The sequence below is a fragment of the Pteronotus mesoamericanus genome, unplaced genomic scaffold, assembly GCF_021234165.1.
Source record: "Pteronotus mesoamericanus isolate MK-2021 breed Mesoamerican mustached bat unplaced genomic scaffold, CSHL_Meso_final scaffold_85, whole genome shotgun sequence".
NCBI classification, from domain to species: domain Eukaryota; kingdom Metazoa; phylum Chordata; class Mammalia; order Chiroptera; family Mormoopidae; genus Pteronotus; species Pteronotus mesoamericanus.
In genome coordinates, this window is record NW_026555329.1 from 67,468,075 (window position 1) to 67,494,946 (window position 26,872).

Consider the following 26,872-nt stretch of genomic DNA (forward strand, 5'->3'; position numbering starts at 1 on the left):
AAAATCTGGTATAGCCTAATAATCATAGATGGTCAATTAATAAAAAGTTGCCCATAGGTCAAATAGGCTTGATGTCAGTATGTTATCATTACTGCTAGTAGTGTGGAAATAGTACTCACTATGCATGAACATTGAGGTTGAAAGGATTAACCAAGCAATTCTTTGTATGAGTAATAGGGATGGTGCGTAAAACATCTTGGTGTGAAATTCTTCCTTTTGGTTTTCAGAAATGTTTTAAGTATGTTTTGATGAAGATTCTACTTCAGACCTCTTATATTCTTTTGATATCTTGAAGTGGGAATTGGCGTTGAAGTGAAGATTCTTTTTAAATTTATTGTTGACCATTGAGGGAAAAGCTAGAAGGACACACGCCAAAATAGAGACATTCATTTTGTCTGGGTGGTAGTTACCAGTGGTTTTAAATTTCATACTATAAAATGTAGTATCAAAAAGATTTTTATCATTAATAAATATAAGTTGCAGAAAATATCAATCTTCAGTATTCCTTTTAGGAAGGACTTGTATTTGGGAAGGTGCTTTAGAGTAAAAGGTAAAATGCTGAGGAGAACTGATTGTAGAAGGAATTATTCTTTGCAATATACTAAGGAGAGCTTGCTTGTTTTATTCTAGTACATAGATTATGCTTTCTTAAAGCTGTACTTACCAGTACCTTGGGATCTAGGTGGAAAAAATAAAAATTTTATAGAGCTTTGCATTCTTTAGGGTAACATTTAATGCTTTCTGAATTTAATTTGGGTACAAGAACCGAATCTGGGATATACTTGGAACATTTTTTTCTAGAAATCCTTCTGTTTCTATTATAAAACTATTGATAGCAGGATTTACCAAGGTACTTTCATATATTTTGAGTATTTCATCATGTATGTACCAGTGCACCCTTAATCAGGTTGGCCTTACTTATCTTCAAAGAGATTATATTTTTTGTAAATCTTTGAAAGAACCTCGATGTAACAACTGGGTTTGAGTTTGTGGGAACAGTGAGTGTACGTGTATGCGTGCATATATATGTTAGACATACCTGGGTTTGAATCCACCTGACTTTACTACTGTCTTTTTGATCTTGAATGAGTTTTTATAGTAATAATAAAAATTGGAATAATAAATTAAGTTGTAATGAGAGTTAAAAAAATAATGTACTTTATATATAAAGTATGTATCATTTATATATTTTTATAGGCAACATTAATATATAGTATATACTGATTAGTTCTGTTTTTGACAGAATCTCACAGTGGAGATATTTATAAATAATTTTAAAATTTGAAAAACGATTTAAAACAACTTGAAAAGGCTGTGTTGTGGGGAAAAACAAGTTACCCACTATTACTTTGGTATATGTGTTTCATCTTTTATATATATTGTCCTAATTTTAGAAGGGAAGAGAAGCCATTAAGTATACTTGTGAGATTTCTAGGGAAAAAAATGTTAAAACCCCACTTAAGAATTTTGTTGACAACGGAGGAGGCAGGCTTAGTAATAAACAATAATTTTTCTCCCCAAACAGAGTTTGAAGAACTTGGAAGTTTTATCTTTATGAAGTTGGTGACTAAGTAGTAAAATTGAGTTTAGAGAAGCCCAATTGTTACTTTAAATAAATACGTGTATGCTCTTCAAAGGTTTCCAGACTGAGGGTTCTTAATCTGTCCAATTTACATACAAAATTTTGTTTGTATGTTTTTCTGGGAAGAGAGTCCATGAATTCAGATCATCAAAGGGACTGTTAACTCAAACAGTTAAGGACACCTTTGCTACAGTAGAAGTTCATAAAATACATTGCCTCTTCTTTTTAAACTGGTCTGTACTTTAGAGCAATTATTGCTTCATAGTGTTTCATGTGTCTTGTTTTCTTAAATATTAAAAACTTAATAGTACCTAAATTTATTTTCCTTTTTTAGTTTTCAGTTTTTTTCATTCACTACAGCTGTAAGAGTGATCATTTTAGAAAGTACATGATGACATAAATTTTACTATTTAATTTTCAAACCTCCCAATCTAAGTGAATTCTATCATTCATACCATGGTAGAGAAGGAATGTAATATTTTGTTCTACCAGATGTATGTCAGTTTTATTGATTATAATCCCTGTACCTGGCACCCCTCTACTTAAATTCTTCAACTCTGAGGAAAAAGCGAACAGAGAGAAAAGGCATGTCCATTTTGTTTCATCGTGCCAGTCTCTTCAGATGAAAATTTAAATGTTCATTCTACCAGGCAGCTCTTTGTTATGTAACTCTCACTGAATTTTGAGAACCTATAGTACTACTAGCCTTTTCTCCTCTCAATCAGAATAAGTAGTAGGATCTAGGCAAAAACCCCAGTAGTATTCGGTATCTACAAAAGAAGTTTGAGGGGGTGATGCTTGTCACTCAGAAGAGCCCTTCCATGCAAATCTGTACCTTTGACTATTTTCTGCCAATTCAGTGCAAGTGCTACTGTTTTTTAACACATGATGGCACGTAATTCGTTTTCCTTACATTCCTTTGAAGGAAGTAGGTAAACATGGATTTGGGTAGTTATTTACAGATATATTCACATGGTTATATCTCCAGTTACACATGGCATGAATCTTTTTCTTTCATGCAGTTATCACAAAGGAATTTTGAAATAATAGCCTTAATTAAGAATACAAAGTATATTGTCATAGGCAGAAAGTACAATCTTTTAGCAGGGAAAGTAACCATATGTTGAATTTACTGAAAAGCTCAGTGTTTAGATAGTTTTTTAATCATAGCTTTATGTAAGAATAAAGCTTTATTTTAAAAGGAAGGTAGAAAATCCAGTTGATAATCTGCTGGGTCATGAAAGTTCAAGGAAATGGCTAAAGCATATAAAACATCGTTCCCCTTATAATTTATTCATCTCTTCAAAAATTCTCATGTCCATTTAAGGTCTTCTAACTACATTTTTAGAAAGATTAAACTAAATAAATATTCTGACAAGGTTTTGTTTTTATCTTGAATATAAATTTGTATTTCCTAAAACGTTTTCATTTTATTTGTTTTTCTCTCAGTGTTTATATTAGACTAAGCATTAAGGTAACCTCCTTTGCTAGCCTGTTGACCCTTCACCTGACCTCCTCTGTTTGACATATGAAATTTTTCTAAGGTTGGGCCCACACTGTCATGACATAGTATATTCATTCTCTACTGTTTCAAAGTGGGAAAATCAATTTAATTACAAAAGTAGTGCGCCATCTTGTGGAGAATAGTGCAATCAACACAATATCATTTATCCCTAAAATTCAGAGTTGGATAGATACTGCATTTGGGCTCTTAAAATAAAAAGTCTGCTTCTTTGTGAAAAATGGTGTAAAGACATTGATGAGTTAACATTTCTACCTTATTTTTAGTGGGCATAGATATGTAGATTAGTACTACTGGTACTCAGTAGTCGTAGAGTTTATTCAATGCTGGTACCAAAAAGACCTGTACCAAAGAATGTGGTTGAATTTTAGCTTTTGTGGCCTGAGTAATGAGAGATTAATTGATTGGCTGATGATTGATTCATTATAGTCTCTTAGAATGAAATTGATTTAACATTTTGAACATTGGCTATTATTGGTCAGTTTACTTCCAGTTCCTTTCTTTCATTGGCTCCGCCTTTTCTGTCAGTCTCATGTGCCGCAAGTTAAGATCCGCTATAACTCTGCCCAAGGTCTTCTGCAGCTACTCCATACTCCAACGTCTATGGCCCTGGCTCCTCCAGTTCTTAGCCTCTGTATTGTCATTTAACTCCTCCTGTGTTCTGGCCACTACCTTTCTTTTTAACCTCATTTTCACCTACTACTTTTTGTGTTCTTCTTTTAAATTGAACAGTGCATTTATTCCAGTTTTTTACCACTTTGCATGCATAATTTAATTCTCACAGTTGCTTTATGAGTTAAAAACTGTCATTTCAGAAATGAGGAAACGAGCGGTTAAGGAGCTTTGTGGTGGTCGCACAGCTATGGTGGTACAGCTGCAATTCTGAGATCTATCTGACTTTAGAGTCCATGTCTTTTAAAAACACTTTTAGTGTTTTTCTGTCTCTGTACCTTTATTTTTTACTCTGTTGAAATTCCCTCTTCTTTTATACCCATTCTGTCAACAAAGCCACCTTGCTGCAAATACCATTATTACCTTGAAGCCCTCCTTTCCTGAGGCCCCTCAACCACGTGTACTTTCCTCCCTCTTTTGAACCCTCTTGGTGCTTTTTACCTTTCTTATGGCACTGAGCTAACCTGCAATCATGGTAATTTAGGTACTTGTTTTATACTCTTGACTTGACTGTAAGCTCCTTGAGGATAAGGACTATGTCTTTTTTCTTTAATTCTCTAAAGTGTCTTGCCAATTGAGATTAGTACTCAAAACATACTGACTGAACATTCCTCTGAATCCTGGGAGAAATGGCTATTATCTATAGCCTGTTCTCCTTTAAGGAGGGGGTGGGGTGGAAGAAGGCCCTGGCTGGTGTGACTCAGTGGATTGAGCACAGGCCTGTGAACTAAAGGGTCGCTGGTTTGATTCCCAGTCAGGGCACATGCCTGGGTTGTGAGCCCGCTCCCCAGTAGGGAGCGTGCGAGGGGGAACCACCCTTTCATGTTTCTCTCCCTCTCTTTCTCCCTCCCTTCCCCTCTCTAAAAATAAATAAGTAAAATCGTGGGTTTTTTTTTTTTTAAAAAGGGCTGCTGCTTGAGGAGGATTATACTGCCCCAGGGATGTACATGAATAGTTATATCACTTTTAAGCCTGAGAATGGACATTCAGTAAACCAAACTACTATGCAGTTGCAAATAATGTTTTCTTTTTTTCTGCTTTTTTAACTTTTCACTATAGTTCTCTCCAGTTATTTCTATATTCTTCAAAAGGTTTTTGTATTACTTATGCATTAAACAATACTTATGCTGGTATTTTTAATATTTCATGTCTGAATGATTTAACCTATATAATTAGAAGATGTAATTAAAATTTTGTTATGCATTTCATTCAGGTATGTCAAAATGTCCTCTTTCTGACTGATTATTCAATTTTACTATTAAGCTTCAACTGGGACCACAAAGTATTCATAGACAAGAATGACATCTTGGATTCATTCCACTGGGATGCTTGTTCTGTGCCAGATTTTATTTTGCTCAGCTATCAATGAGGCTGTTGTGGAAATGTGGGTTTTCTTTGCTGTGAGAATTTATGCGTACAAAGAGACTTGCTTTTCAAAAAAGAACATTGAGAACCCAGAGCCCAAGAGGAAGGGTTATTAAAGTTAATGAACCAGGGTAACCTTATCCAGAGGATGCCCTGAAACACTATAAAACAAAAGGTCAATTGCTATTGCTATTTTAGTGATATACCTCCTCCTTCTCCAGGCTTCAGAATTTAACAGGGTTAACTGCCTTTGTAGTGAGGCGTTGGCAAATATTTTTTAAGCCAGATGAAAATTCTTTAATTTTCTCCTATAAAGTTCTACGTATCTGGGCATTAATTACTGTGTGCCATTTGGAAAACAGAATGATAATGGATTGTTTTGTAGTTTTGAAATATGACAAATTTTAATAGTTTAATTGTCATTTCACATTTGTACTGAGCCAAAAGTATTTTAGGTAATGAGTTAAACATGGAATCAGGCACAATAATACTGTTCATATTACATCTGTAGTAATACAAAGTATTTCTTATTTCTGTGCACTTTAGAGGTAGAAAGGCTGTTCATACCTGACAGCTTTCAGAATGTTTTCATGTAGCCGATATCTGAAGAACTTCACCACAACACTGAGAGTTTTGTAAATGAAACTGAGAACCAGTGAGGTTAAGTAACCTATAACTGAGTTAGCATAGGTCCCAGTGATCTCTTCTTATCCAGAAGTATTGTTTTGATTTCCCAAGATTCTTGGGGCATAGAATGGAATGTTTCGCTTAGAAAATTCACTTAAAGTTTGAAATTATATGACAGTATGACAAAAATCTCTTAAAAGACAGCCCAACTCTATGAATGGCAAGAGTTTTCTTAAATGGGGTTACAGTGTTTCCAAGTGCACTTTGAATTGTATATAACCCTTCATGGTGACACATAACTTGAATGGCAGTCCCTTCATATATAGGATTAGGCCACATCTGTTAGAGAGTTAGATGGCTTTACAGTTTTTCTGTAATGTCTTATTTAACTTTATAAAAAATAATTGCTAGGCTTATATCACCAATAGGCATAAGACATTTATTTATACAAGAGAGAAATATTTGAAGAAAGGAAGGCACTCTTATTATATAAAGAAGAATGATATGATACACATTGTTATGTGTAAAGAGTTTCACTATTCACTAAGCAAGAAATCAGTTTTGTCACAGGGATAAAGTCCATGGATATAATAGATACTTCAGGGTTAGAAGACACCAAATTCTCAAGATAACCTACAGTGATCTAAAGGTTGATTATGAGGAGTTAAACTTACCACTATATACGTGTGTGTGTGTGTGTGTGTGTGTGTGTGTGTGTGTGTACGTACTGTGTATATATATAGTTTTGGGTATTGCATATATGTATATTGCATTGGGTATTGGGTATTACACATATGTACATGCATAGTTTTATATATACATATATATTTATATATATATTTGGGTTTGCATTAGAAATAAAACAGTTTTAATGTGATTTTTTTTTCCCCTCCCAGAAATAGCTACATGTCTTGCCCTGACTGTTGTGGCTTAGTGGGCTGGGCATTGTCCCGCAAACCAAAAAGATCACCAGTGTGATTCTGGGTCAAGGCACACCCATGGTTTGTGGGCCAGGTCCCCAGGTGGGGGTGTGTGGGAAGCATCCGATCTATGTTTCTTCTCTTGCACATCGATGTTTCTCTCCTCCTCTTTCTACTTTTCTTCTCCTCTCTAAAACATAAATATATTTAAAAAAAGAAAAAGAAAAATAGCTTTATGTCTTTATATTTTATAGTATACATTTCTCTGGAATTTCTTTTTTCTCTCTTTTTCTTTTTGTAGTCCGAAGCTGCATATTAGTACAGTAAATGTAAATTTTTTGTGGCCTAACAGAAACCCCTAATCTGGCTACACATCAGATTCACCCTGGATACTTTAAAAATACAGACAGACTCTTTTTACCTACTGAAGACTTATGGAATCAGGATCTAGGGAATGCCTCCTAACTTACTGCATTTTCTAAGTCTCCCAAAGTAGTGGTTCTGCAGCATCCTTTCTGTATATTCATGATTAGGCAATACTAGTCTAGAAATATTTTGTAATGGTACCATTAAAAATTTTTTAAGTTTATTTTGATGAACCTTCTTAAATGATCTTAGAGACAACTGGATAGGTCTGGGTGCCTAGACTTATATTTTGCCTTTATCTTTTCACATATTTTTCTAATTTTCACAGAGACCGTTTATTTGTTTGGTGGCTGGGATGGAACACAAGATCTTGCTGACTTCTGGGCATACAGTGTGAAGGAGAACCAGTGGACATGTATCTCTAGAGACACTGAGAAAGAGGCAAGTTCTCAGAATTTTCATTGATCTGTATTGCAGTAGGGGTGTGGGGATACGCTTCTTTTTCTGGATGATTTGTATTCTTTTCTAATGTCGGTCAGCACTGGTAGCAGAAGAATTTATGGTGAACAAGTTGGCTTAAGTACTTCTGCATTCCAGCTTCTATACCTGGTTGTACATGAACAAATCTAACTTACAGAGATAAATAGAAATAGGAATCAAATATCATTTAGTTTTTACTACTTTGGCCTGGAAATGTAACTATGAAATGTAAAGGTGGCAGGTGTTCCTGTCAGCTCTATCTTATTTCAAATATTCGTCTTATTTTAAGTTCCTCTGGAAATTGTGCTTTGGATGTCTTTATTATCTCACTATTTTGATCCCTAAGTATTTGACTAAGTATCAGTTTTACAAATGACATATATTTTATCTTTAGCTAAAATTGTACGCATGTATAATAAAGCATTTCCATAGTGAATAAGATGGCTTGGATTTACGGCTTTCAATTAAATAAAAGTACATAATTATGCACGGGTATAAAGCAAAAACTCAGTTTTTCCCCAAATTTTTATAGAATTTTTTTATCGTACCCTTTATCTAGAATGTTTCAGATTACAATGTTAAAAATAAGCTGTTAACAAAACAGTAGTAGCTGCAAATGAAAAGTGGGAGACAAAAAACCTAATTTAATCTAGGAAAGCCATTTCAAAAAGATCTGGTGCTATGTCTTTAATCCCAGGAAATTTAAGCAAATTCTTGATTACTCATGTGTTCCATTGATGAGTCATTCTTATCTTTCCAAAAGTATTTTGAAATTCTGATTTCTATTTATTATCCCTGTAAAAGTATGAAAAATGGCCTTTGTCTTTCAGTATTATCGTTTTCTGAAATGATTATTTCTATTCTCAACAAAAATAAAGACACCTAAAAAAATATCTAACTTTTTTCTCTTAAACTATTTTAAATGTAGGTTGATTGCATCTGTAATTTTCCTTGCAATAAGTCTAGGATTTATCCTGAAACTCTCTGTCTTATTAATAGAGTATATCTAATGAATACTTAAGTTCCAACAGTTACAGCACCCAATATTGCATTTCATGTCTTTTCCTTTCTGTCTTTTTCACATTAATTCCAACTTTATGATTTCTTTCTTAACCATTTTTGTCTCTTGCTGATCCCCAGATCTATTTTCCATTTATTAGGACAGTGTTTAGAAAAAATATCTGGCCATGTGACATCTGCCCTGTTTAGCTTCTATTTCAACTATCTATATTTTATTACATTGAAAACTTTAAAAAACTTCAATGGCCTATAGTAGTAAGCATTTATTTTACTCAGGAGTTTACAGATTGGGTTGTTTTTTTGGTTTTGACTGGGCTCACTCATATATCAGGAGTTAGCTGGCTGTCAGCTAGTGCAGTGTAGCTCCAGCGGGGACTGCTTGGCTTTGTTCTGTGTAGCTCCTCACCTTCCTGTTGGCTAGCTGGAACTTGTTCTCATGTGAGAGGCAGGGGTGCAAGGGGGCTGAAGTGGACATGAACATGCCACCAAATTTGTTACTGTCCCATTGGCGAAAGGAACTCAGGTGACCAAGTTCAGAGTCACTGTATGGTGAGGCACGCTATCAAAGGGAAGTCTGAATAACAGCAGTAATCAGAATGATTAAGCAATTTATTTTCCTTAGTCCTTTTTGCTTAGAGTAAAAACTTCAAGTTTCTCATCATGATTTGGTCCCTATTCACCTGTCTAGCCTCACCTCCAGACTTCATGTGCCAGCCATACCTATAGTTGCTGGAATTACTCAACTTTCTACCTGTGTCCTTTTTTTTATAATTCTCTTTCATGTCTGACTTATCGAAAGACAACTAGATATTCTTATCTGCTGTTGCACTTAATCTCTTGCAACATACTGTTTTGTGTGAAATATATGAAGAAAATTGGACCTCACAAAGCTATGTTTTTGAAAAGGAAAGTAGTATTTTAATAGCCTTTTTATATAATTACACAAAATACACTGGGATCAATTTAATAAAAATATCCAAGACCTCCAACCTGAAAATCCCAGGAATGCTGAAAGATATTAAAGAAGACTAAAATTAATGGATATTTAACTATGTTCATGGATTATAAGACTATATTATTAAGATGTCAGTTCTCTTCAAATTGATTTATAGGTTCATCACATTCCCAATCATAATCCCAACAGTTTTAGAAATTGAGAATATGATTCTAAAAATTATATGTAAATGTAAAGGATCTATAAGAATCAAAGTAATTTTTTAAAAAAAAAGAACAGAGGTGTCTTACATTACCTGAGCTCAAGGAGTGTCATGTTGGTATATGAACAGACCAAAAGATAATGGATCAGAATAGAGTGTCCAGAAAGAGACATATATGATCAATTGATTTTTGACAAAAGTCAGTGGGAAAGAAGATAGGGAGCAACCAGAACTCTCAGACATCTCTGGCAGGAATATGAGATCAAAAAAGAACATACATAATTATCTAAAAATACTATTAAAATGCTACTCAGGAGCCATATCAGCTAACATTTTATATTCTCTTACATTAAAACACATTGGTCTATCTTGCTCTTTGAATGGATCTTTTATTCAGGTGGGTTTTTTTTTTTTTTTAACCCATGTGTTTGGTCATTTGAAAAATATCGATTCCCTGAGTTATGCACATCTTCCAAATGTTGGTGTATTTTATATACAATATCCAAAAATAATACATTTGTTAATATCACTAGAAATCTCATTAGAAAAGTTTTTTAAGTATTGGGAGGATGTCAAGATGGCAATGGCAGATAGGAGTTTCTTTCTACTCCTAATTTGCTGTAAGTTTTTCTTCATGAATATGTGTTGAATTTTATCAGATGTTTTTTCTATATGTATTGTGACACAATCATGTTTTTCCCCTTTAATTCTGTTAAGGTAGTGAATTAACTTTACTGATTTTCAAATGTAAAGTCAACTTTGCACTCCTGAGATAAACCCTTTAGTTATAAAATACCCTTTTTATATCTTGCTACATTCTACTTGATAATACTTTGTTAAAAATTAGTTTTGTGTCTTTGTGCATGAGGTATACTAGCTGCCTGTATATTTTCTCTTCATCCTTTGTAATATTGTTGTTACTTGGTTTCAGTGTATAGGAATGGAATAGAATACAGATTTAAAATGGGAGTTTTCTTTTTTGTTTCTAAAAATTTTGTGTAAATTTGGTATTATTTCTTCCTTAAGTGTTTGATAAAGTTTACCAGTGTGGATATGTAGGAATAGTGTTCTCTGTGGGAAAATTTTAAATTGTGAATTCAATTTTTCAATAGATATAAATGACTTTAGATTTTCTCTTTCACCTTGTGTCAATTTTGGTAAGTTACATTTTTTCAAGGAACATGTCTATTTTATCTACATTTTCAGATTTTACCTGTGGTTTTTGTAATAGGCCCTATTTCTTTTTAACTTGCAGTGAGCCTGTAGTGATATTCCTGCTTTCATTTCTATTATTGGCAATTTCTATTTTCTCTTTCTTTTTAAAAAGTTAGTCTTATTAATGGTTTATAATTCTATTACTTTTTTGAAAAACCAAATTTTGTCTCTTTCCTATTCTGTTGATTCCTGTTCTACTACTACTACTACTACTACTACTACTACTACTACAGTTATAATTGCTCAACATTTTAATAGTGCTCATGCTAATTAAGATGAAGCAGGAAGTTCTGTTACTCTCCTAATAAAATATCGAATTTCATACTCTAGGAAATATGGCAGTGGTTTATTATATATTATCCCATCTTTATTTTTGAGATTATTTATGGAAGAAATTCTTTCTCAAGTAAAAGTTTTCACCTTATCTACTGAAGATTTTTCTTGACAAAAATCTTTAAAAATAAGTTTTAAAATAGTAATTAGTAAGAATACTAAAATGCAGGTTTAAATCAACATAATATTTATGTTAATAACACTAATGCCAAACTGTTCTTTATGCCTAATACCTTTATTGCTTCGTTTAATATACATAATAATGCTAAATTACTCTTTTATGTCCTGCTCTATAAACCTATAATAGTTCTTTATTGCTTGCATGAGTATGTCTAGTCTTCTCTGTCAGTCACTCACCAAGCTTCCTGTTTCTACCCTATACTTCAACTCTATTATTTCTGTAGCAGGAATCGTTTGTCTCAGTCATAAGCACACACCCCTCAATAAGTATGTTTTTGTTTTTGTTTCTCTTCTGGAAAAAAACAATCTGGAATAGTGAAAAGAACCCAGATTTTGCTTTGGTTACCCTGGGGTTTAGATCCTCTAACTTACTTTCTAATTTTGTGCCTGTGGACAAATTACTTAGACTCTACGAAATGGTGATAGTATTTCCTTATAGAATTGTTACATAGATTAAATGAGATATATACACACATACATAGTAATAATATAGGAAATAACTAGTTGTTTTTCCTTGTGCCCCTTTCAGCTAATTCAGTCCTGCTAATTGAAGGTGTTTGGGGGGCTTTTTTCCTTTATGAACACTATTTTTGGTTTATACTACAATAATTTTTATCTTTTTTCAGTCCTATGATATAAGTGATCTCAACTAATTTTTGTTAGTAATATACTGTTCTTCATATTGTTCCCTAGTTGGATTATTCATTTGGTCAGGAGAGTCAGTTGTATATAATATAAAGGGTAGGTGAAGAGGTCAAAGACTTGGATTCTCATGCTGCTTCTGTCACTAGCTTACTGCCTTCAAGAGGATGCCTTTTGTCTTACAGTTCCTCATCTTTAAAAGGAGATAATTAAACTAGAGATTTTATGAAAGTTCTTTCTAGTTATGAAATTCAATGATTCTATATATCCTTGGCGTGCCAGTCTTATGCTAGATTGTGGTGAAAAATTCTGATGAGAAATATTTTAAAAGACTAAATATGCCTTTAAGTAGACCGAGGTGGGTGGGTGTGTGTGTGTGGGTGCGTGTGTGTATTTGTAAAATAGAGAATTAAATTCTGCACAAATGACTAAAATGCAATGGAGTATATAATAGAAGCCATATAACTGTTATGAACAGAATGCCTCAGGGTACAGAATAGTTCATCTCATCTTCCCTGGTAGATTTTAAGCATTTCCAAGGTAAGATTTGTATCTTCTGCTGTTTGTTTTCCTTCCCTTTTGAGAATTAAGCTTAGTGTTGGACTTACGCTAATTGACTTGCTATGAGTTTCTGAGAAAAGTTTGTAATGAAAGTCAACAAAAAGAGGCATTTAATTTTATTTTGTTATTTGTTCTCTGAAATTTGTTTTTTCTCTTCACAGAATGGTCCTAGTGCCAGATCATGTCATAAAATGTGCATTGACATTCAACGAAGGCAAATCTACACGTTGGGTCGTTATTTGGATTCCTCTGTGAGGAACAGCAAATCTCTGAAAAGTGACTTTTATCGTTACGACATTGACACTAACACATGGATGTTACTCAGTGAGGATACAGCTGCTGATGGAGGGCCGAAATTGGTGTTTGATCATCAGGTTTGGTGCACAGATAAATATATGGTAGAATTAATTAGTGCTTAGTAACTCTTGCTCTTAGAGTTTATTTCACATGTTATACTGAGTTATCTCTTAGTGATTTTCATTACAAATACCTATGAAAGATAATAAAAATAGCTTGTTTCAATAGGTATAAAGTTATTCTTTAAAATTTTTCTCGTTCAGTGCAGGCTAAAATATTAAGATTTCAGGACACAAATGTGATTTTATAAAATGCTTTAGAGAGAGTAGGCAGAGCGATACATTCTAGGAAAAACAAATTTAGTTTTATAATAAATATCCATAAATCATAACAATAACAATTTTCCCTTTTAAAACTTTTTATTCTGCATTCCTGGAAGAAATTTAAAATTATAATGAGTTCAGGAATTTGAAATGTAGAGCTTCTCTTCCAATTCAAGTGAAGTATATTTACCTTTGTATATAATCAGAAGCATTATAAACCTGATAGGAATTTGACATAAACTAGATGAAGTTCAAATTCAGCACCAATAGAAATCATACAATGATGCTGTAGACAAGAAGACTACACATAATTATATTGTAAATCATTTTAATATTAATATGCATGTGGGTCTTATCATCATCTTCATCAGTGTCATTACCATTGCTATTTGTATTTGACTACTTACTCCATAGTAGTTCATTATAGTTCAGTACCTCAAACAAAACAGTAACCGCTTTGAATTCAGTTTTACTTGGTTGAACTCATGTTCGAAGTTTTTTTTGGAGTATGGGGGAGAAAAAGGCTTTTAAGAAATCTACAACACCATAATGATGAACATAGTATTATCTGGTACTTGAGAATGGAAGGTGGTGCTAGACTTAGGGTAGAATCTAACTTAGGCCTGTCTAACTTCTTATTTTACATACAAGTTAAACTCAAGTGTTTTATTTATTGTTTCTTTGAATATTTTTGTTAATTCTTTGCTTTAAAAGTATTCTACTGCTATATTTATATTAATAAGTAGTTGTTATAAGAGAATGGTAAGGAAAAGAGTAATAGATTATATGCCTATCAAGTAAGTGGTGGGTGGAAAATCAAAAACATTAGTCTTCAAAGTACTCCCCAGATTGAATTTGGAACATCTGCTGCTCTACATAGCTGAGCTCTGCAAAGCTTTGCACTTCCCTGCTGACATTCTCAGTGTTTTCATGTGGAAAATAAAAACTCCAAGAAAAGTTTGGCTGGTTCTGATCTTTTAAAAACAAAACATCAGCAGATAACATTGTGAGGGAAACAATTTATTTTCTTGCTTTCTACTGGTTGCAATTTTTTTTTTTTAACAAAAGATGCCTATGTCTTTATTCTAACAAGTTGGAAAAAAACAAACAAACCTTAGGGGTAGTCTGAGTACAAATATATTGTCCTGTGTGTGGTCTTTGTTTCTCTTGACTTTGATAAAATAGAATGTTCACTGGAAGCTAGGTTCTGTTAAATGTTTGGTTTTCAATTGATTAGATCTTATAGCAGAACACTAGGGGCAAAGAAACCAGGATTTCAGTGCTAATTCAGCTAACAACTAGCTCTGTGACCTTGTGCTATCTGTGTAAGCCTCCATTTTCTCTTCTGTTTCATGCAAATAAAGCTATAAGTTGGAACTTGAAAAATTACATGGTGTTGTTCATGACGCTTAAGATTTGACACAACGTTCAAATTAGAGAAGAACGTGAGAAAGCTAGAGGCATGAAGATGTTTAAAAGTTACTTTGCCATTTTGAATTTAATGTAGTTAAAAAAATTTAAATTTAAAGACTTTTGGATATTAAGAATATAGTGGCAGCTTAGTTCTGAAGCTTTCGATGTTGTTGCTTTGTGTGATTTTCAGGAACAATGAGAACCAAACAAAAAAAAATTTATAAAAAAACATAAGTCACATATTCAGCAAAATCAGGAGCCAAAGCAAACCTACAACTCCCAATTTCTTGTAAGTTTAGCCAGAAACAACTGAAATACTCTTAAAACCTGTATTGAAGCCGACAGCAGTGTAATATGGAACTGGGAATGCAGAGGAGCCTAGCAGAGGTACATCTTAGTATGAAGTGTTAGGAGCAGGGCAGAAAGTTGAACCCAGGGCAGCCTCTGGGGGAGTCAGAGAGGTAACATGTAGAAAGCACCCAGAAAGACCCAGAGGTAGTAGATGTCAGAAAGCACCATCTTTTAAAAGTGCGGGAAACACCATGACAACTGGGCACATTGGCTCCTTTTGCAATATCCATTGAAGAAACTGGGGGAGCTCAAGTCTTGTGATAGAAACCAGGCCCCCTCCCACCCAACCCAGATGAGGGTTCATAAAGTTAAAGGAGATGTGACTTCACAGATTCACTGTATTTTGAAGAAAACATTTAATTCAGTAGCAACAGAAGAGGGTTTCCTTGAGCAAGAACATCAGCCTTTCATAAGAGCCTTCTGTTATTTGGCCCAGGGAAATTCAACTTTAAATGAGTTGAATTTAAACATGAAAATCTAGAAAACGATAAACACCAAATCTTTAGAGAGATGCTCTAAAGAAAAACAATTTAAAAAAACAGCAAACTTTTTTTCACAAAACAGCAGATGAAAATTAAATTCCAGAATCCAAACATGAATTAAATGACTTAATGAAGCTTGAAACTCTGAAGGAAACTACAAAGCATAAATTCAAGAATGCAGAAGAGATGACCAAATAATGAGAGCAGGTAATTTGAACCTGGCAAAACTCAGGAAAGAAATTGAAGAAAAACATAGTAACACTTTCAGCAATGAAAACTAATCGACATGGAGCATAGTGAAGAATAGGTAAAGAAGTAAGAAGGTAAATGGAAATAAGAAGAGCAGATAATAAAAGATTTAAAAAAGGATTGGCCGGAAAATTACAGATCAAGAAGACAGGCAAAAGTTAGCCAAGCTGCCTATAATTGGAAACATTAAATACAAAAATCAAAACAATGGAAAACAAATATTTATAAATAAGATTCAAGAAGACTTTCCTGAATAAAGAAGAGTATTTCATATTTCAAAAGGGTGTTCTATATTCAAGGAGAATTGATCTAGTCATTCAACTCCAAGATACATGTTAGTAACATTGGATGTCAAATATAAAGAAGCCATTTTGGAAGGCAACTAAACAAAGTGATCAGGTCACCTCTAAGAGAAAATGAGACTGATATCAGATGTCTCTACTGCTGCATTCAGTGCCAGGAAACAATAGAGCAACATCTAGAAGGTATTCAGGAAAAGGCAATGTGAGCCAAGGATTTTATATCTAGACAGAAACTGTCCTGCAAGTTTGACCACTTTTTGAAGAAATTACTAGAAAAAGAATATGAACTAGCCAAGAAATGGCAGGAAACTTCAGCGAAAGGATTGGAGATCTCAGCTCATAGACATTCTCCCTGAGTCAGTGTGGATCACTGGCAAGCTGAACAAGAGAATACATTAGTAATGGTGTTGAAAAACAAGAAAGAATGTCCTTGGGGAACTTAAAAGGGGGGGGAAAAACTGGGGGAGAATTCTTTTAAGGTAGAACACAGACAAGATCAGATCCAACCAGAAGAAACTAGAGCCAGTAAGAGAGCAGCCCCATGAGTCTCAAAGCATATATAGCAGGGGCAGAGAGTGGATGCTCAGTGGGAGACGGACAGCAGAGCATTCCTCAGGTCGACTGAGAAGCACTTAGCTGTGATACTTGTCCATAGGTCAAGGGTTGAGTGTGGGCATTGGAGCTGAAAAGGTAGAGCAGTACTCCTAAGGGCACCAGAGGGCAGCTCTGGAACTCTTTACAGAATCACATCTTGTTTCTTCCCACCCTTTAGGCAGGCTATTGTATATGCAACAGGCTAGGGATTCTCAGATACAAAGAGGACTAGAACAACAACCAAAAAATCCAAGTATTTGAATATAATTAGTACCATTAGACAGGTGCTGAACTCAACAAATTAAGAATTAACAAAGAAAAACAGTATATAAACTGAAGAAGCCTTTAAGATAAGTTTAAGTGATAATTTTTGAGTAATTCAGGCAGATATTGCATTCGTTAAATGATACATCTAGGAAAATGGCAAATTAAAGATATTTTTTTAATCTCAGAAAATTAATTGGAAAGCAGAATGGAAACAGTCACCTCTAAATGGTTATTAAATTAGTGAGCTGAAATTTTGAGAGAAAGGAAACGAAGGTCCTCAAGTTCCAGTGCCACCTAATAGGAGTTCTAGAAGAGAATGCAGACCAAAAAACCCCCACAAAAAAACAAAAACCCAAATAAACATGAAGAAAACTCCAAGAGCAGAAGAAAAAGTTTTCAGAACAATGGGAACATCAGGTGCAGATCAACATGAATGAAAAAAAAATCCCTGCCTAGATACTTTCATAATGAAATTTTAGAACCAGGGATTAAGAGAAAATCCTAAAGCCTCAGAGAGAAAACTGGTTATCTTTGTAGGCACACAAATGAAAACAGGTGCATCAAAATTAAATATCCTCAGAAGGAAAGAGAAAATCCCTTTGTAGCCATATGAAGACCTGTATGGGCTAGATAACCATAAGAAACCTGATAAAACAGATTGGCCAAAATTAGTATGACTGTGAATTTATGAAAATGTAAATTGGCTTCCAGGATGTAGGCCCTTTGGGATTTTCAGCATGATCCCTAGGTGTTTGGAGAGATTGGAGCATTGAGTACTTAGGACAGGATGATGTCACTAAACTTCAACAAAGCTCTAGGCAGTCATACATGTAGTCGGAGAATGCGGCCATACTGAGTTGTATTCAGGAATGTATGGATTGCTTTTGATGATAGGATTATTGAAGATTAAAGAGTGGGAACACTTTCTTTGGAGGGCCAGGGTCACGGAAACTTTATCTCAGTTTTTCCTCCATATTCACCAGGATTTCACTCTTGAGGTATAGTAGATTTTCATCTTAATTGACAAAAATCTGCCAGAAACCTGGGTAGTAGCAAGTGAGTGGATCTTTTTAGTGTTAGGTAAAGATTAGGAGATGCTAGAATCTTTTCTTTGAATTTATTGGGATGACATTGGTTAAAATCTTTTTAATATTAATGTAAAAACCAAGTCTTCCAATTATTTAAAAAGCATTTTATTTAGAACAATACAAAAATAAATAGGAATAATATGTTGGTAAGACAGAATTAAACATAAAATGGCTAATATTTATGTGTTAGCAAAATACTGTGTACACAATATTTTTCTTTAAATATAAATGCCAGTTGTATACAATGTTAATTTCCAACTTGGACGTACATATTCTTTGCAATAAATTTAATTTTTATTTATTATCTTTTGACAAATGACTTTTCAGTTGAAAGGATGAAAGACTTAAGGTTGGGTTTTGAACATGAGTTGTATAACATACCTCAAAGAAAATTACATTTACAGTATTGTGTTAAAAGAAGACAAGATTCATCACAACATACATATCACTCTGGAGACTGCTTTAAATGTCTTTTTGTGTGTTTTACTGTTTCATAACATAATTTGAAGAGTTTTGTAAAATAAATGCAGAGAGATGAATTTAACTGCATCACTTATTCACGTATCTGCTCTCTTATTTAATGATAGCAAGATTAATAAGATGCTTGCCTAGAATAGAGAGTTTTTACAAGAAGGATTAAAAGGAGAGTGTGGTCACTGTTTACCTGTAAAGTATGATCTGTATTTACTCTTACGTTTATAAGTCAACACCTCATGTATTATTGGTTGATTTGGTAAAAATTACTCAATTTCAAAAAAGCATAAAGTTCTTTAACCCAACATATTTTATTCGCAGTGGGAAAAATGGAAATGTGAAAAGGTATTTAGAAATCCATCTGCCAGGTGATGAGCAGTATTTGCAATAAGCACATAGGATAATCAGGGGTGGTACTTAGTGTTGTTAAGACAAAGTTCACTTTTTTTTTTAAGAAGTAAAACTGCTCACATTGGTTTTACTTTAGCACATATGATAAGAACAGTCTAAAACTATTAATTTGTTTTGTTCTGATAGATGTGTATGGACTCAGAAAAACATATGATCTACACCTTTGGTGGTAGAATTTTGACGTGTAATGGCAGCGTAGATGACAGCAGAGCCAGTGAACCACAATTCAGTGGGTTGTTTGCTTTCAACTGTCAGTGTCAAACCTGGAAACTTCTTCGAGAGGACTCTTGTAATGCTGGGCCTGAAGATATCCAGTCTCGGATAGGACACTGCATGCTCTTTCACTCAGTAAGAATATTCTGTACATTATATTGTGTTATTTTGTCATGTATATCTCAGTAGGAAATCTAATTCCTCAGTAAGAGATCAAAACTTTTCATTAGAAATAAATGATTAGTGTTAGCAATGATAGATAAAAATAAAACTTTTTAACAGTGACCTATCAGCTAATTGAAAGTATTCCCCGTCAACTTAGTAATTCCTGAAGAGTTATCACCTGAATACTAATCTAGGCATTTTTATGGCTAACTGAATTGCTTATATAGATATTGCAGCTATTTCTATTTATTTATTTCTCTTACTAACTAGAAGATCAATTTTCTTATCTGTTCTTATTTTCCTCTCTGCCATTCTTAAGGGCAAATAATTAAGAATTGACTTTATAGAGTGAAATTAAACTTTATCAGCAAAACTAACATACAGACATTGCATTAACCTTTTCAGATGTTACAGTGAAAACTTGGACTTCTTTCTGTGAATATAACTTTAAAAGTATATTATGGAATATTTTAAACAGACCAAAGTGGGGAGAAGAGTATGATAAATTCCTGTGTACTCAACAGTTTCAGCAGTTATCAATATTCCATTGTTTATTTTTCCTATATCTACCCTACTTGTGTTTCATTTATTTTTTTATGTTTCTTTGAATTTTAAGTTTATTCTTAAATTTTGTTGTCCTGGGGTATTTTAAAGCAAGTACCAAACACTATTTTTGCACCTGTAAATACTATAATACGTCACTAACAGCTAAGGACTTTTAAAAATCATAATTGCAATACTACTATAATACCCAACCAAAGTAAAAGCAATTTCTTAATATCATTTAATACACAAAATTTTTCTGACATACTGAAAAATAGCTCTTCATAGTTGGTTTATACAAGTTAGGATTCAAAAAAATCTGTTATGTTTGATCGTTAGATCTCTTAAATTTCTTTTAATTCATAACAGTACTCACCCATATTTGTTAATGAAATTGAATCACATGTGCCTTAGAATTTCCTATATTCTTGATTTGGCTGATTTTATCCTCATAATATCATATAAGGTGATCTTTTATCCATATTTCCTGTCAGCTGATAGTTAAAACCAGAGTCTAACACGTCTAAAGGCAAAATGATTTTTTTTTTTAATTTAAGTAATTTTTCAATTACAGTTGTCATGCATTATATTAGTTTCAGGTATGCAACCCAGTGATTAGACATTTATGTATCTTGATTACCCTGATAAATCTAGTACTTGATTTTAAATTCACTCTTCCTTTTGGAGGGGCAGAGGGTGTAGAAGGAAAGGTGCAAGAATACTTTATAGTGGTCTGATTGAAAAATATCAAGAGACATTTAATGTATAGTCATACTTTTGATGGTGTTAAAATTGTTCAGTGAATTCAGGTGTTATTAGCCTGATTATTTATAAAGTTTCCTGTCAACTTTTTACCTAATGGCTCTAGCAGCCAATGGTAGTCATTGCCTAGATTTCATTAAGATTTGTCAAATGCTGATTTTCCTAATTGTGTCATTTCTTCTGCATTTATTGACTGTGACTGCATTATAAAAAAGTTACTCTCATTAACTATATGGCCACCTTGATATGTAAACCATACAGGATAGGTAATAAAAATGTTTGATTCTTTTCCTGTATCACTTTTTCACATTAATGAGTTAAGGCTCCAAAGTTAACCAGTGGATTTCTTTAAGTATTCTTATGAACTCACCGATTTTTCTGTATTTGATATATTTAACCCAATAATGTCATTATTCTTTTTGATGCCCATATTTTTCTGTCTTTGGCCAGTAGGCGTGCCCCCTTTCACAGTATACCCATGCATTTTTGTGTGTGTGTGTAAATTGTTTATAAGTAGAGAAAAATTAAATCATGAGTTTATATTAGTATCTAATTAAAATTAAAGGCTATAATTTTTAAATTTAATATCTTTGATTTTTGTATTTGTGTATCTTTTAAGTTTAAAATCCTCCTTCCTAATGTCAATATTATATTACTTGCTCTGTCATATACTTTACCGAATAGCAAAACCAACAACAAAATCACAGAATGCTGTTCAAAATTGTTTTCTTATTATTTTCTCTATTTAGTATATAGCCAACTAGGAAAGGGTAGTCAAATACATGACTTAAAAATCACTAAAAATATTACTTCTCTGTGTGATTATCTCCTGGTGCAGTCATGTCTTTATATTCTGATAGCTTTATTGTCCAAATTTCAGAGATCTCTTTTTTAGTTATTTGTTTTCTAGTTAAATAAAAATATATACCTGGTTCTAAAGGCAAAACCATAAGTCTCAGTACTTTACAAGAAATCTGGTGTTTATTCCTGTATTTGTGATCTGTCACTTCTCCAATAGGTATCTGTCTTTACTAGTTCCTTTTCTTTGTTTCTTTTTGGAGAAAGAAAGAAACACACATTCCTTTTTCTCCTTTCTCACACAAAGGCACCATCCTGTATACATTATTCTGCACCTTGCTTTTTTACTTTAATAGGATATCATAGAGATCACCTCTTTGCAGTATGTGGAAAGCTTTAAGCTTTTTCATTTCTCTTTGTACTAGCATAGTATTTCATTGCATGGGATCTGCCATAAAGTTACTTTCATAGGGGTTTAAATTTTTAAAAGATTATTCTGAATTTTCCATGAAAGTGATTACTTTCTCTGTTCTTTGCCCCCTTTTTCCTATTTTTCAGAAAAATCGTTGCTTATATGTATTTGGTGGCCAGCGATCGAAGACATATTTGAATGATTTCTTTAGTTATGATGTGGACTCTGATCATGTAGACATAATATCAGATGGCACCAAGAAAGACTCTGGAATGGGTAAAAGCATTTAGTGATTTCTCTCATGTCTTAACTACGTATAAGGTAGAAGATTGCAGCCCATTTTCTTTGCTTTCTAACCATTCTTCACCCTTTACCCATTTCTTTAATTGAAGTAATTCTGACTAGGATAAGGAAAACTCTGTAAGCTAAATTACCCAGTTTTATCTGTTTAAAATATATGAATTATCATTATTCCCTTGGAAGAGAAAGACAATATGTGACTTTCTAAAGAAATTATTTGTGTACCTATTTTGGGGGCGGGGGAGGCTTTACAAGAATTAATATCCTAAAAACTGTATTATTCTATATTTGCTAATCCTTTCAGTCTTCTCTTTTCAGTATAGTGACATATTCACTAGAGTAGTAGAGTATGTCTTTTTTCTGAGGGAGGACATGTAATTGGTAAGGCCTTTTAAGTTTACAAGCTGATCATCCAAGAAGTTATTCTCCTGAAAGTAGGGTGACTGGTTTGCCTGAGATAGTCCCAGTTTTATGCATATTGCCCTATCATAATTATTAATACTGTCCCAGTCACTCCCAAAAGTGTCCTGTTTTGGATGTTATACATAGTTACTCTACCTAGTAGTTACTTTGCCTGGGATTACACAGAAGAATGGTATTTGATTAAGGCCCAGTGGTTTAAAATGCCTAACTTGAGCAATAGGGTGAGAAATTAGATCAATTTGCTTTTCCTTTTAGCTATTATTTATAAAAATAGATTTTCAATTCTAATGGTTGTTCCTATTTAGGAGGAAAAACTTATTTTTTAACAGAAGATAGTGCCAGAGGTTTGAAAAAAATACACATGAAGCAGTTTGCCTTCAAGACCCTTCTCCCATACTTCCTAATAGCACTTTATTTTCTGGGGGAAAATGAAATGATAGAGGCTTTGTGGAGGTAAAGGGGACAGGGTAGAAAATAGGACAGTTAATCCTATAAACTGAATAGTGCACTTCTAACTAACCGCATCCCTGTTCCCAGTGATGCCAGGTGTATGTCTCCTAGCAAAAGACTAGATTCACCTTCTCTGGAGGAAATGTGTGGCCTCAGAGAAAAGATTTCCAGATACCATTGTTTCTGGACCTCCCTCCCCCACTCCCAAGAAAATGGCAAACCTTGCTGCCTACTCCTCAATACGAGGACTCCTTTCACAGCCTAGTCCCTCTATAGTGTTGCCCACGGTACACATACTGTTTTCAACTAATGCTTTATTTTGTAACTCTTAATGAACTGTCAATTAAGTATCTTCCGTATCAGATCCTTCACCATAAAAGAGAGACATGAAAACAAAACAAATCTGAAACAGAAGTCTGAAATAATGCACTGAACACAAGAAAATGAAAAAAATAATAATGATCAAGACCAATTTTCTTAAAGAAAAGGATACTGCATCTGTAAAACTATAATAGGATGCAATGAAAGATCAGAGACTAATAAGAAAGAGCTTTTTGAAAATAAATTTTGTTAGAATAAAATAAATAGAAGAATTGTAAAAAAAATCCGAAAAATAGACAAAGGGACAGAGATGGAAATTGGAGAATGTAAGGATCTTAGAAAATCAATCTAAGAGGTCCAGTATTTCTACAGCTATAGAGAACAAGGCAAATGGAGGAGACTAGAATATAAAATAAAGAAACAGCATAAAATTCCCTCAAACTGAATAGCATTGGCTCCAGATTATAAATAGACCTCTCTAGAAGTCAGTACATCAAATTAGAAAAACAAAAACGAACCTTCTCACTGTGAGGGCACATCATTGTGTCTTGTGGAATTTCACATATCAAGCGTAAGGAGAATATCTCAAAAGCTTCTATGGTAAAATGTCACATTCAAAGGAACAGGACTTAGAATGATATAAAAATTCTCAGGAACATTGGAAGCTATAAGATAAGGGAGAACAAAGTCTTAAAGTTCTGAGGTGAAATTATCATTGACCTAGAATTCTATTTGTAATCAAGACACCAGTGAAGCAGGAGGGGAAAAAATACTATTTTCAGATATATAAGGTTTATCAATAGAATATATTTGCCTCAAGTAATAGAAAACCCAGAGAACCATGGCTTAAACAAATAGGGAGTCTTTTCTCTCACAGAATAAGAAGTCCAGAGGTAGATAATCTGGGACTGATGAAGAAACTCGAGCAATGCCATGAAGGCCCCCAGGTTCTTTTCTGTTGCATACTTAACACAGTGGTTGGTAGCCTCATGGTGGCAAATCGGCTGATGTATATCAAACATCATGCTTTTATTCCAGATAGGAAAAAAGGAAGGAAAGCAAAACTCGCCCAAAAAGCTCCCTACTTATACTTCATTGACTAGACCTGTAAAACCTGGCTTCAAGAGAGTCTGGGAAAGCACATATTTAGCTTTCCCATCTTATATAGTACACCAGGGAATGGGGTTTGGAAATGACTATTAAGTCAGGCAATCAATAGTGATCTGCCACACAAGGTTAAGAATGATAGATCTTTTATTCACTCTTTCTTAGGCAGTTACTACACCATATACGCTAACAAAAAGGAGTAAAAGTAATTAAAAAGAAAACATAGGAACTGGGAAAAAGAGGACCTAATACTGGGAAGCAGTGAAAGGACATCTCAAGGTGATACCTGCACAGTAAACCTAATAAACATCTAGTTCAGATTGAAGCAGGAGGGCATAGGAAAAAAGAGCACTCTTTCTCACCAAAGCAAAGTTTCCAGATAAAAGTAGCCTCAATGGGTATGCTTGAACATTTGGAATAAAAAAGATTGTTAATAGGTAAATGAAATCTGATGTAAAAGATTTAGGATAGGAACATAATAGGAAAATAAAAAAATTCATACAAAAGGAGATAATCACATTTTTTTGGCTCTACAGTGAGCAGTATTTCTCTAATGATCATAATGCAGAAAACTGCAATCAGTGTAACCAAATATTGGGATAAAATTCAGTGGGAGGATGCATGAGCGGAATGGGGAGATGGTGTCAGTGTAGTAAAAATCTTCATCTGCTATAACAGGGAGTCAGTAGGTGATGCCTAAAGTACCAGCTTAAATATATTTAGAAATATGGAAAGAAATATAATGAGAAATGACTAATAACTCTACTTATTCTATCTAAAATTGTCTTGTTTATTCATTTATTTTCTGCTACTGTAGGGTAGTATGGAGGTATTTGATTTAATTTTCAACTTTTTCTAGCTGTTAAGAGTTATTCTAACTTTCCATTAAAATCAGTAGGAGGAGGAAGGTAGTATTTCCCTACAATCCTAATGTAGCTCTACCAGAAAAAAGGTGATGAAGATAGTAATTGATTTGACAAAATATGTTGAAAACTGCTGTGTCAGACTGGTTCAGTGCTAGACTGAAGATACAGTGGAACAAGATGATCATGGAATCTCAGAGTTCTTATAACTTAGCTAGGTGATAATATTCTGATGGATTATAGTAGCTGCTCTTTATTTAGATCTTACCATATGCCAGTCACTAAGCATGGCGGTTTATAAATATCTCTGACTGGTGGTATTATTCTCATTTACCAGATGAGAAAAATTGAACTCAGTGACATAATATATTCAGCATTACATAACCAGAAAAAGAGCTGGAATTTAGAAGTTTGAATGCAAAGAAGTTTTTTCTCCGCCCACCATTTTAAGCTGCTTCCCAAGATTAAAAGAAAAAAGGGGCAAAGAGTAATAGTAGCAGATAATTAGTAAAAAGAAAAAATTTCACTGTCATAAGTAGGATTTAATGGCTATCATTTGAAGATTTTTAAAAAATGATCAGTGTAATGCCTCATCATTCATGGTTAATGGCTAGAGTTAGAGCCAGTAAAGTGTGATAATTGTTCAATTTTGTTTTGATTATAAAAGTAATGTTCTCACTGTAGAGACTTTGGAAAATATAGAAAGAGACAAAAAAGAAAATGTTATCAAACCATCCAGATGTAATCTGTTAACATTTTGATGTAGTTCCTTCCACTCTTTTTACACTTAATGTATAAAATTTAGCACAATTTTATATTTGGCTATCTTTAAATTTTGATTAAATTGTTATTTTTTCCATCATTATAATTTTTTTTTAATCATGGACTAGAGATATTAGTAGAAAAGGCAAGTGGATTCATTTTCTAAATACTTGCTATAATCAACTTTTGTAAAATCAAAATCACCAGTTTTGTTGTGTGTGCTTTTCATTGATTTATGTTGTGTCATCTCACAATGCAAATTCTTTAATTTAGTATCTGTTGATCACCTACTAGCATCTAGTTTGACCCTCTCCATTTTTCCCTCAACATACTTCAGTGCTTTCTATATACCAAGTATGTTTTGTGGATCTTACAAGATCCCTTCTCAAAAAGGACTCATGTTCTAGTGGAGAGAGGCCTGCGGTTGGTCTTCCAAATAATGTGGGGGGAAAAAAATGGATACTATGATAATGTATCCAATTTGTAATTGGATTTGTAACTGTGTCCAATTTGTAATGTAATGGAGGTCCCATTTAGATAGAGTAGGTTGGAAAACCATCTCTGAGGGGGGTTATCTTTAAGATTTAAGACAAGAAATAGAGAATTAGGAAGAACCATATAAAGAATTTAGTGAAGAGCAAGTACAAAGGTCCCAAAACAGGAAAGAACCTAGCATGTTACAGAAACAGTTGGGGCTGGTGCAAATTGAGATTGGGGAAAGTTGGTACGAAATGAGGTTGAAGAAATATTTGAGTCTGATTATTCAGTGCCTTTTACAAATACAAGTTTGGATTCCCCCCCCCCCCTAAAGAAAACAGGATGCTGTTGAAAGGCTTAATGACAGAGTCTTGATCTAAGTT

At 33.6% G+C, this 26,872-nt stretch overlaps 1 protein-coding gene across 4 annotated transcripts in view; it reads left to right on the forward strand.

The window, feature by feature from the left end:
• MKLN1 (muskelin 1) overlaps positions 1–26,872 on the forward strand; it is a 341,476-nt gene that overhangs the window by 260,794 nt on the left and 53,810 nt on the right. For all 4 annotated transcript variants that reach the window (XM_054564059.1, XM_054564060.1, XM_054564058.1 and 1 more), the window contains 4 exons: positions 7,383–7,495; positions 12,804–13,016; positions 19,020–19,241; positions 21,933–22,062. In XM_054564059.1, the coding sequence (XP_054420034.1) occupies positions 7,383–7,495; positions 12,804–13,016; positions 19,020–19,241; positions 21,933–22,062 (678 nt within the window). The remainder of the gene's footprint in view (positions 1–7,382; positions 7,496–12,803; positions 13,017–19,019; positions 19,242–21,932; positions 22,063–26,872) is intronic.